This window comes from Dermochelys coriacea, chromosome 1, assembly GCF_009764565.3.
Source record: "Dermochelys coriacea isolate rDerCor1 chromosome 1, rDerCor1.pri.v4, whole genome shotgun sequence".
Taxonomy (NCBI): domain Eukaryota; kingdom Metazoa; phylum Chordata; order Testudines; family Dermochelyidae; genus Dermochelys; species Dermochelys coriacea.
The window spans coordinates 344,595,892-344,608,740 of NC_050068.2; the positions used below are offsets into that span (position 1 = coordinate 344,595,892).

The following is a 12,849-nucleotide window of genomic DNA, read 5'->3' on the forward strand; positions in this document are numbered from 1 at the left end:
ATCTGTCACTGTTGGGAGGTCATTCTGCCATAAGTCTTTCTGAGCAGCAGTGCCAGCAAAGCCTAATGAGCAAAATATGTTGGGAGACGATATACAGTAAAAGGTTGCGTTTCTAGTGTTACTTCCACATAGTCACTATCCTATTCACTTTGAAGGGCTGTTGGATTAATATGGGCTTCTCTCTTCAATAGATACAGTAACCTAAAGAACATTGAAAAGTTATATAGTTTATGGATATTAGAGATCATTTCAAGTTATCTTAAAGTAAGACACGTACTAGTCTTTGACAGCACAGACTTATTTTTCACCATGCTAGATAGTAAGCTTGAGGAGAATTACTATTTCTCAATTTTTTAATCAGCAGATTCAGTAGAATGAAGCAAGCCTAGTAATAACTTGGAATAGGTTTACAAAAACCCCCACCCTGTGTATGTACTAGAATAACATCTTCAGAGACATGACTTGCCAAATGTACAGCAAATGTTTTATGCATGTGCACATGTCAACTTAAAAAATGTCTCTGGCCTACATAGGTTCATTATTTGTTTGGAGGAAATCCTGGCAAATCCTGCTCTCCAAAGATGAGGCTGGATGACTTCTGGTCACTGAAGCTCTGTCGGCCTTCGAAGGAATACCTGTTGAGACACTGCAAATACCTCATAAGAAAGCACAGGTATAATAGCCAAGACGGCTTCTTTTGAGACGATGAATTACAAGTTGTAGCCTTTCCAAAAGCTTTTTAGAGAATTTGAATATTATCTTTCATTATTTTGTAGATATGCAATTGCCCTGATTATGTAATGGGTCATAAGTTTCCCAATTATTTTTCACTTGTGTATTTTTCAAGGTATACAGAATGGTATACTGAACATTCATGGAGTATCTGGATAGAAGTTTTGTGGGGAAATAGGGAGAATCTTTGAAAATTGTTATAGGTTCCCCTATTATTTTGCTGCTTTTCAAAATAAACCCTGAAATTCTTGTTGCCTCTTAAAGAATTCAATGACATATTCCTAAAGCAGTGTTCTAGAAGGCAAGTCTTTCTTCCAGTGGTGTTAACAAGGCCATGAGTCCAAATTCCCTTGCACATCTGAAAATTTATCCCCTTATTGGTTCACATGTAAATGTTTCTCGGATTCATATGGACCTAGTTGGCTTATCAAAGAAAAGGTTAAGAAGAAAGTAGATGAAGGTCTATAAGTACTTACATGGGGAAGAGATTTCTGATAGTAGATAGATCTTTAATATAGCAGAAAAAGGGAGAATGAGATCCAGAAGTTGGAAACTGAAGCTAGACAAATCCAGACTAGAAATAAGGTGCAATTATTTAACATTGAGGGCACTTAACCATTGGAATAACTTATCTAGGGGATATTGGTTGGTTCCCCATTTGAAGTCTGTTTTAAAAAAAAAGAGTGAATATCTTTCTAAAAAATGTGGTATAGCTCAAACAGAAGTTATGGGCTTAATGTAGAAGTTAATTGGTGAGGCTCTGTGGCCTGTCAGACGCAGAAAGTTGGACTAGATCATAATAAGAAAAGGAGTACTTGTGGCACCTTAGAGACTAACAAATTTATTAGAGCATAAGCTTTTGTGAGCTACAGCTCACTTCATCGGATGCATTTGGTGGAAAAATCAGAGGGGAGATTGATATATACACACACAGAGAACATGAAACAATGGGTTTATCATGCACACTGTAAGGAGAGTGATCACTTAAAATAAGCCATCACCAGCAGCGGGGGGAGGAGGAAAAGCTTTCATGGTGATAAGCAAGGTAGGCTATTTCCAGCAGTTAACAAGAATATCTGAGGAACAGTGGTGGGGGGTGGGGTGGGGGGGAGAAATAACATGGGGAAATAGTTTTATTTTGTGTAATGACTCATCCATTCCCAGTCTCTATTCAAGCCTAAGTTAATTGTATCCAGTTTGCAAATTAATTCCAATTCAGCAGTCTCTCGTTGGAGTCTGGTTTTGAAGCTTTTTTGTTGAAGAATAGCCACTCTTAGGTCTGTACTCGAGTGACCAGAGAGATTGAAGTGTTCTCCAACTGGTTTTTGAATGTTATAATTCTTGACGTCTGATTTGTGTCCATTCATTCTTTTACGTAGAGACTGTTCAGTTTGACCAATGTACATGGCAGAGGGGCATTGCTGGCACATGGCATATATCACATTGGTAGATGCGCAGGTGAAAGAGCCTCTGATAGTGTGGCTGATGTGATTAGGCCCTTTTCCCCCCCTGCTGCTGGTGATGGCTTATCTTAAGTGATCACTCTCCTTACAGTGTGTATGATAAACCCATTGTTTCATGTTCCCTGTGTGTGTGTGTGTGTGTGTGTGTGTGTAAATCTCTCCTCTGTTTTTTCCACCAAATGCATCCGATGAAGTGAGCTGTAGCTCACGAAAGCTTATGCTCTAAAAAATTTTAGTCTCTAAGGTGCCACAAGTACTCCTTTTCTTTTTGCGAATACAGACTAACATGGCTGCTACTCTGAAATAGATCATAAGTTTCCTCTGGCCTTAAGCTCTATGAATCTGCTAGGTGTATGGAACAATTACTTTCTTAGTGGTAACCATTTGGCTGCTCCTGTTTACTCAGACCTGTAAAATGGCAATGGGGTGAAACTGAAATGTTAAAATGTAACCAACCCATTTAAGACTGATTAAAGGGAAGCCTAAGGCTACCTCTGTAACTTGTTGCCAAGTAAATGTAGCAAAAATTAAAAACGTTGAAATAACAATATCATTATTTATATTACTGTAGTACCTAAGAACACTAGTCATGGACCAGGGACTCATTGTATTAGGCACTACACTAACACAGAACAGAGTCCCTGCCCCAAAGAGTTTACAGTCTAAATATACACAGCGTGAGGGAAGGGACAAAACACACAAGCAGACTGAGCAAAGTGATAAATTAATGTCACGGGTTACTTCCATATTTTTTAGTGGGAGGGTGGTTGGTGGGTTTACTTAGAAGGGGATAAGCTAAAGGGAAGGGACAGAGGAGACACTGAAGGGAAGAGGGGTGAGGGGGACAGAATGGGAGAAGATAAGCGTGAAGCTGGGATGAAGAGACTGGCTGTTTACTCCAACCCTCGCTATACAGAGCAGAAAAAGACCAGTCAAAACTAGGGTAAGTTCTCCAAAGATCCTTTTGCCCATTCTGGCTGGAGTCTCTGGCTGGCTACTCTTTGCAGCTTTCTTCCACGCCACTGCCAGGATGGTGCTTTGGGGAGGGAAGACACCATCAGGTCCTAGTGCCCCCAGAGTGTGTGGTGGAGAGGGGGTCTTCTCTGCTCCACTCTACCATTCTGGGTCCAGGAGTTTGCTGGGAGGGAGGGGTGGCCTGGCTGGGCCCTATTCTCCTCCCCGCCCCCATCCCTGAGTGCAGCAATCTCTGCTTTAGCTGCTTCTGCCCCCATTGGCTGGAGTCTCTGGCCTGCCTCTCTTTGCAGCTTTCTCCCAAGCCCACATTGGAGGGAGGGCAAAGATACCACCTTGTGCTAGTGCTCCCACATTGTTTGGGAAGTCTCCCTTGCAGAGTTATGTGATTGGGGAAGGCGTAACCCCATGCTAAAGGGATCCATTTTTTCCCTAGCACTTTCAGCTATATTAACTGGATCAAAAAGTTACAAAGTATATCAGTCCTCATGCTTGAGGGCTGCAAACTGATAGTCTCTGGATGCAGAAAATAAATCTTCTCACCATTCCACTTTTGTGTGTTATGTAATTCGCTAGCTGAACTATAGGAGTTTATTTGGTTTTCGTTAGGGATGTCGATTAATCACAGTTAACTCATGTGATTAACTCAAATTAATAGCGATTAAAAAAATTAATCATGATTAATCATAGTTTTAATTGCACTGGTAAACAATAGAATACCAATTGAAATATATTAAATATTATGGATGTTTTTCTACATTTTCCATATATATTGTATTCTGTGTTGTAATTGAAGTCAGTGTATATTTTTTATTACAAATATTTGCACTGTAAAAATGATAAAAGAAATAGTATTTTTCAATTCACCTCATACAAGTACTGTAGTGCAATCTTTGTCATGAAAGTGCAACTTACAAACGTAGATTTTTTTGTTACATAACTGCACTCAAAAACAAAAGAATATAAAACTTCAGAGCCTCCAAGTCCGCTTCTTGTTCAGCCAATCACTAAGACAAACAAGTTTGTTTACATTTACAGGAGATAATGCTATGTTCTTATTCACAGTGTCACCAGAAAGTGGGAACAGGCATTTGCATGGCACTTTTGTAGCCAGTATTGTAATGTATTTACTTGCCAGATATGCTAAAAATTTGTATGCCCCTTCATGCTTCGGTCACCATTCCAGAGGACGTGCTCCATGCTGATGACGCTTGTTAAAATGTGTTAATTACATTTTGTGACTGAACTCCTTGGGGGAGAATTGTATGTCTCCTGTTCTGTTTTACACACATTCTGCCATATATTTCATGTTATAGCAGTATTGGATGACGACCCAGCACATGTTGTTCATTTTAAGATCACTTTCACTACAGATTTGACAAAACGCAAAGAAGTTACCAGTGTGAGATTTCTTAAGATAGCTACAGCACTGGACCCAAGGTTTAAGAATCGGAAGTGCCTTCCAAAATCTGAGAGGGATGAGGTGTAGAGCATGCTTTCAGAAGTCTTAAAAGAGCAACACTCTGATGCGGAAATTACAGAACCTGAACCACCAAAAAAGAAAATCAACCTTCTGCTGGTGGCATCTGACTCAGATAATGAAAATGAACATGCGTTGGTCCACATTGCTTTGGATTGCCATCAGCATGGACGCATGTCCTCTGGAGTGGTGGTTGAAGCATAAAGGGACATATGAATCTTTAGCATAACTGGCACATAAATATCTTATGACAGCGGCTACAACAATGCCATGAGAACGCCTGTTCTCACTTTCATGTGACATTGTAAGCAAGAAGCGGGCAGCATTATCTCCTGCAAATGTAAACAAACTTGTTTGTCTGAGCGATTGTCTGAACAAGAAATAGGACTGAGTGGACTTTTAGGCTCAAATTTTTTTTAATTTTTGAATGCAGTTTTTTTGTACATAATTCTACATTTGTAAGTTCAACTTTCATGATGAAGAGATTGCACTGCAGTATTTGTATTAGGTGAATTAAAAATACTATTTCTTTTGTTTTTTTACAGTGCAAATACTTGTAATAAAAAATATAAAGTGAGCACTGTACACTTTGTATTGTGTTGTGTTGTAATTGAAATAGATGTATTTGAAAATTGTAGAAAACATCCAAAAATATTTGAATCAATGGTATTCTATTGTTTAACAATGCGATTAATCACAATTAATTTTTTTAATTACTTGACAGCCCTAATTTTCAATTAAGCTGATAACCATAATGTAATCTCCAACACAATTATATTTTGTAGTGGAGATAAGAGCATTGCTGTGTCATCAAGCTGTGCTAAAGCCTTGGACAGACAAAGATTTAACACTTCAGAAAGAAAAGGAGTACTTGTGGCACCTTAGAGACTAACATTTATTAGAGCATAAGCTTTCGTGAGCTCACGAAAGCTTATGCTCAGATAAATTTGTTAGTCTCTAAGGTGCCACAAGTACTCCTTTTCTTTTTGCGAATACAGACTAACACGGCTGCTACTCTGAAACACTTCTTCATAATAGTCATGGTAGGAGTTAGTTCACACCACTACTGCTGTTTAGCTAGGAACATATTTTCTGCACGGCTGTCCACGCTGGGGGATCTGTCGATTGTGAAACATACCTTGTGAAGGATGGTAGCAAGGGAGAAAGCTAGAAACTTCCTTAAATGAAGAATCTCCAATTTTATGGTCTTTCTGCAAATGGTTTCATTTTTTCTCCCTCTCTTGTTGAGGATATACACGTGATGACAAGATCTTAAGAAATCATCTGTTCCTGCTGGTGGTGGTCTAGAGATGATTATGATATGCCTCTTAACTGAAGTGTTTTAGGCACTGTGTGTCCTAGAGTGGGCCCTGGAGCTCTTGTTTTAAAGAGGGTGCTAATGCATCATATGGAGTAAGTTCCCTTCTTTCTCCCCACCAGCCCTAATAGTACAACTTGAGGAGGGTTATTTCACCTTTGCTAAAAGGCATCTTTGCTTAGACTCATGCTTAAGGCTACCGACAAGTGATTTGTTAAGGACAGGTTTACAAATGGTCTATGCTATTTCAGGGTCACTGCTGCTTTACAGCAAATAGGCGAGGGGGCAATGGGACAAGAGGCACTCCCCTAGCAACCATTTTTATTGCTTCCTCTCCAGAGCCCAGCTCTGTTCGGTTGATCAGGCTAGGGGGGGAGGGGGGACGCCTTTTTTAATTAGTCCTACTTTTTGGTGTGGGTTATTCTCATGATAGGGAGATGAAGACTAGGTTCATGGTAAAATGACAGCTACAGTTCACTTAGTAGTTTGATTAGCTGAATGAGCCTATTGAGAATGGCTGCATTTATTAGTTGATAGCCTGAATCTAGCTCTACATTTTGTGTTACTGTAAATGGAGATTGGAACCATCCCTAGGGGCAATGGCAGCATTCTGTGATGTCGTACTGTGCAGTAGAAGTGTGTGCTCGTAGCATGCAGCTGTTAGCTAAAGTTTCAGTTTAGCTTTTCAGTAAGACCACTTTTTTTTTTTTTCCCAAATGGCCATGTGGAAAACAGTGCGTGAACAGGTAGATTTGCATAGTCAGGCATGCTCACGTTTGAAAATTACTTTGAAAATTTGGGCTTGAATGTCCTGTTTTGTACTGTACAATAACTGAGGCCTCTAGTCATATGAAATAGAGCTGAAGCTTCACCAGCACTTGTTACTGGTGAGTCTGGTATACTGTCAAGATCACATCAAACAATCTCTCCTACTCTTTGACTGCTAATTCATGGTGACTTCTGCCTTTGGACCATCCATGCAGCTTCCTGAAAGGGATATTTTTAAAGGAAGGAGATAATCAAAGACAGAGTGACTTGATTTAAACCAAAATCATTTATATTGCTGATTTAAATCTGCAAGCAGTAACTTTGATTTAAATAATTTTTTATAATCATGTTTTGCATTTGTATCTTTATTTTTGTAAAAGAAGGTTGATTCTCATTGGTTGGTAACCATTAATACATATTGATTAGCAACTAAATGTAGCTTTTACATTAAATTTGATACTTTTTGCTAACCAAAAGGATATATTATATGGACATTTTATTTAAGCAGTTACTGCTTAATATAAATGTAATCAGTTTCTTAATTTTTACTTTTTAGAAAATGGTGAATGACGCATTTCTTAATTGGTTGATTTTTTTTTTATTCATGACAAAAACAGTATTTTCAAATTTTCTTTAGTTAAATAATGCTACCTTAAATGTGCTGGCTACATAAAGAGCCAAAAAACAGTCTGTTTTTTCCACCAAATGCATCCGATGAAGTGAGCTGTAGCTCACGAAAGCTTATGCTCTAATAAATTTGTTAGTCTCTAAGGTGCCACAAGTACTCCTTTTCTTTTTGCGAATACAGACTAACACGGCTGCTACTCTGAAACCCATCAGTTCAGTAGTTTGACTTTCTTTAAAACTTTGGCAGCAAATGTGATACTTGAAATATTTTTATTTAATTTATTTTAATAAGTCATAGTAAGTTTAGGCCTTAACATATGTTGTCCTAATTTCCAATACATTTATTTTAAAAAAGAAAATTCATTTAATTTAAATAAAATACAATGTAAAGAAACTGTTTTTTGTTTTTTATTTTAAAACAGTTTTATCCACCCTGATCAAAGGAGATATTCTAAACCAAAACTGAAGAAACTCCTTAGCATAGCACAGTTGGGTTGGCACTGAGGTTCAGCCCATTGAAAAATGTAAGATATAAAACTGCATCTGTTTGGGGAAAAAAAAAATTGCTGTCATTCTTGATTTGGCATCTTTTTAAACAGAGTACTATTTTGGCTGATGTGTCATCACTGCCCTCTGCTGGGTGGAATGTCAGACCTGCTCAAGTGTGTGAGTGGCCTATTGCAGTGAAGTCTCCCTTTAGCTTCTAAAAAGACCCATGCTTTCTGAAACAGATTATCCCAAGTTCTGTCCTTCCAAGATCCACAATGTAGATAACAATTAAGTGCTTTTGGTACAGAAGAGTCACAGCAGCTTCTTTTCTGACTTGTAAATAAGCTGTATGAGAGTAGCTGCTTTGATCGATATTACAAACCATAGAACTGGAAGGGCCTTTCAGTTAATGACATGGCGGGGGGGGGGGGGGGGGGGGGAACAAATTCTTCAAGCAACCGAATGAAAAGTCTATGTAATTGAGAGAATCGATCTCCAAAGCAAGGTTCTGTCCATTCATTGTCTTTGGGTCAGACCAACTTGAAATCCTAGGTTTATTCCCTTTGGTTGGAGGGTGCCTGAATACCATACTTTTAAGACATTTGCAGCCCTTGTATTATTCCTAAGGGAATATTTTGGATTAAAATGTGCTGCTGTTTTTTTTTAAAGGCGGTTAAATCAGGATTTGGACATTTTGTGTCTTGATTGTAGGTAGTAGGTGTTAGGAATGTTGAGTTCTATCTCTGATTCTGCTGTTTGGGCAGGTGACTTCACTTCCTCATGCCTCAGTTTCTGTGAAATGGATACACCACACTTATTTGTCTAATGTTTTAGTACAGAGTACCTTACGAACAACAACTTGTACATCTTTGAAATACTTGGTTGTTTTAGCAAAGGGATCAAAGTCACTAGCTTTGATTTCCCAAGCACCTTAGAATGCTGCTTCTGAGCCCAGACTTTTAGCAGGAGGGGGCTGAACTGTCACAGAATTCATGTGCTTTAAGCAGCTATCACTGAACAATTTGCATGTGTGACTTTTGCTCCCACAAAAGAGTAGGGAGTATGTTTAGTAACTGAGCTCAAACTAAATGAAAACAGTGCTTGTTTTGAGTGTCTTATAGCATACAAGTTGCTTATCTCTTTCCACTTTACAGGTTTGAAGAAAAGGCCCAAACTGACCCACTCAGTGCACTGAAATACTTACAGAATGACTTGTATGTAACTGTGGATCATTCTGACCCTGAGGAGACAAAAGAGGTAAGGGTGAAAACTACCTCCTTTTTTTAGTAATAGAATGTAAAGGTTCATACTGTGGAACTTTTTAAAACGACCTTAGGTTCTCTTAGACCTTGTCTACACACACATTGTATTTCTTTAACTGTACCAGAATAGAGGTACAATTAATGTGGTTGCAGTTATACTGATATGAAGGTACTTATACCAGTATAGCTTATTCCCTTTATATATGGGAATAGTTACACCAGTGTAAGGCACCTTTATACCAGTATAACTATTTCTATTTTTAAAAAAATTCCACACCCCATACCAAAATAGCTATCAGTACAAAAACTGCATGCAGAGGGGGGCCTTAGATTTAATTCTAATGTGCTGACTTGTGGGGGTTTTAATGAAATATAAACTCTGTATAAAATGGCACAGGCTTATAGTTAATTGGTTGGTTGTGTTATGGAAAGTGCATTATATTGTACCCAATAAAGGGAAATGCTGCTATTATATTGTATTGTATTAAGATGTAAAAGGATACTCTATCGGACATCTCCCCTGAAGATGATGATCACAGCATATTTTTTCATTTGGGTTGTACATATTTAAATAACTCTGAAGGAAAAAATTGAGCTCTTCTCCAGAATATACATTTCTCACTCTGGATTTTTTTAATGTATGTTGATCACTAGGGCTTTTATTTGGCTTTATCACATTTTTCAATGCACATATTTGTTTTTTCTAGGAGTAAATTTGTTCCCAAAGCACGAATGAAGCAATAAATTCCCAAGGGCTGATAAGAATTTCAGACTGCGCCTCTCCATTACATGTCAGTTTACAAAAGGGATTAAGGAAATCTAGTAGCAGCCCTAGATAACTTACCGAATTTATGAAGTTTAGGATAAGCTTTTCGGTTTTGCTTCTATGTGCACTTATGTATAGTACTTCGGACCTTCAAAGTGCTGTACAAACATGTAACCCTTATCACTCTGTCTCAGTTGCCCCATTTTAACTGGTTAGGGTGTTCCTTACTTTCCTTACATTGGTGCAAATGAGAAGTATCTCCACTGAAGTCAGTGGATAGTTACAGTTGTAAAGCTGGTATGAGACAAGAATTGGGCTCAGTAACTAAATGTCTTTCCCTAGTTCATGTGTCAAGTCACTATCAAAGCTGTGATAAGAACTTGGGGAGTCTCTGGCTCAAAGCCCCTTAGCATGCTGGCTAAATCATAAAAAGAAAAGCAGTACTTGTGGCACCTTAGAGACTAACAAATTTATTAGAGCATAAGCTTTCGTGAGCTACAGCTCACTTCATCCGATGAAGTGAGCTGTAGCTCACGAAAGCTTATGCTCTAATAAATTTGTTAGTCTCTAAGGTGCCACAAGTACTGCTTTTCTTTTTGCGAATACAGACTAACACGGCTGCTACTCTGAAACCTGGCTAAATCATGCAATTGTTCTAAGCAACTAGAAATTGTCTAAGTATAGCCTCTATAAGCTTTGTTTTTGTGGGGCTGTTACTGAAGGCATTATGCAATATGGTGCTGAGGTTATAGGGTGACAGGACTTTGGAAAATAAATTTGCTAGTATTAGGATCCTGGAAATCATTGTTTAATTACTTTATCATAGATTGCAATTCATTTTCAGTAACATAATTGACATGCTAAGGTTATGTTGCCAACTATAAGATGACGTATCCATACAACATATCTAAATTCTGAGCTTCAGATTGAAGTTCACTCATACTAGCTACCTTCACATCTTTTCTCTCATTTGGGACAGGAGTAGGAAGAAAAATAACAGGAAATTTTTGCTGTTTTTCAACTTGAAAAGTATTTGAATTAAATTTCATATAGTGCATAGAGGATCCCAAAATCTTTTACGAAGTCTCTGCAAGACACTCGCACAGTAAACTGCATGCTATTCAATTTATCTACCTTGCAAGCATGAAATGTTTGAGTTGACCATGCTACCATGTGAACCTGTGATTCCAGAAAAGGGTTTCAATCTTGATGTGCAGGGCCCTAAGCCCCTCTCTCTAGCTTTTCAGGATAACAGTTGTAATATCACTACACTCGTTATTTTTCAGGCCTAATGCTTGAGTTTTTTGACCTTTTTCCTCTTGCTTCTCTTTACCAGAACAATATTTACTGTTTAGCAGAGCTAGAGCAGCTGCTGAAAACCTTTTGAAACTTCTTCCTTTACAATCTCTTATGTTCAAATAGCTTCAACTCTCATAGGCTTGTTGTATCAGAACAGAGCTGCCAGTCAGATGGCTTTATGCCCCACGCTGCACTGATACTGAGTGGGTGTATTTCCATGACGTCAATTTCCCTTCCGGCTATCTCATTGAGTTGGCTTCTGGCACTGGCACATCATCTCCAAATGGCTCTTGTGTGTTCTTCTCAGCACTGAGGCCATATTTTGGATCAAAATAGAAGCAGAAGTTTCATTGTTTCCTAGCACAGATGCCTGTATGATCCCTGGCACAACTTATAACAGAGATGTGGTCTATTTCATAACAAGGGCAATATATCTTGTTGACTCTGTGTGTGCTGAATATAGCTCAGCATTGTAGGACTGCTAAGTTTGATTATCTTCAGATCTCCTCTTACTGCGGTCTTTCCTCTCTCCTTTACTTTCCCCATCTCTTCTCTGTCTCCAACCAACTCACATTCACTGGTCACAGTTTTGAAAAGCAGCAAGCTGATTGGATTTGTCCCTGATATAGTGTAGTGTGATTGTTTGTGGTGTTCGGTGTCAGTTCATGTTGTGAACCACAAATTTCAGATATTTGTAAGCATTGCTGTAAAAGATTGCACCAAGGTAAAATTCTGCACAAAAGGATCCTAGCTTAGGAGGAGTAATTTCATGTTTTTAAACTTCATTTCATATCTTTTCAACTGTTTTGAGTTCAGTGCCAAAGAAAACAGACAATTTGTTCTTGAGAAACTTGCTCTGGCTTTGGTAACTAATTTTGTTTAATGTAGTGTGAATGAGAGACAGCATGACACCTCCAGAATTTTAGCATTTGTTATGAATTTGTCAGGTTAAGGGAATTATATTTTTATTTTCTATTATTTTTTTAATTCTGGAATGTAGCTGAGAACCTCTTGGCATCATTTAGCACATGAATGCTCATTACGCTGCCTATAGGCAATGTACATGTCCTGGCTGTGCTGTCACTCACCAATACAATGGATTTGTAATGCGGTTCTGACATGCGCAAATTAGTGGTGATCCCACTTGAAGTCACTTAAGAGCCCTCCAGGCAGTTCATCATTTTATCAGATAGAAGTGGGTCTCTGTGTTACTGCCTGGAAACCTGACAGTTGTGGTGTGCTTGTAGGTGGGGTGACTAGCGGGTCTCTAGGGCAAATAGAAAGCTATCGATTACTGCATCAGTGTGTGGTATGGCTTCCTGGCAGATAATGAGATGAAAGGCTTACCAGATAGTGGATTTGCTAATACAGATTTAAAAAAGTGTACATATATATATTTTTCCTATTCCATATAAACAACAGAGCTGTCCCCAAATTCATGTGTCTGAAAAGGAGTGACGTAGACCCAAGGATGATAAAATTAGAAGCTAAATATAAGCTCCCAGTCTGGTACTGCTATGAGGGGAAAAAACCCAGTGCTATTAATGCATGTAAACATTAGCAGGTCACCTGTTATCATCTGGACCCATGGAAAAGAAGCCCTTGAGGAATTCACCATGATTTCAACAATTTCCATCCCACCTCAACCTCAGCCTGGACCAGTCCACACAAGA

The 12,849-nt window shown here is 38.5% G+C and overlaps 1 protein-coding gene across 3 annotated transcripts in view; it reads left to right on the top strand.

Annotated features, from left to right (window-relative positions):
* The window catches only part of MKLN1 (muskelin 1), a 187,118-nt gene that overhangs the window by 158,285 nt on the left and 15,984 nt on the right, over window positions 1-12,849 (top strand). For all 3 annotated transcript variants that reach the window (XM_038377144.2, XM_038377231.2, XM_038377585.2), the window contains 2 exons: window positions 534-673; window positions 9,004-9,106. In XM_038377144.2, the coding sequence (XP_038233072.1) occupies window positions 534-673; window positions 9,004-9,106 (243 nt within the window). The remainder of the gene's footprint in view (window positions 1-533; window positions 674-9,003; window positions 9,107-12,849) is intronic.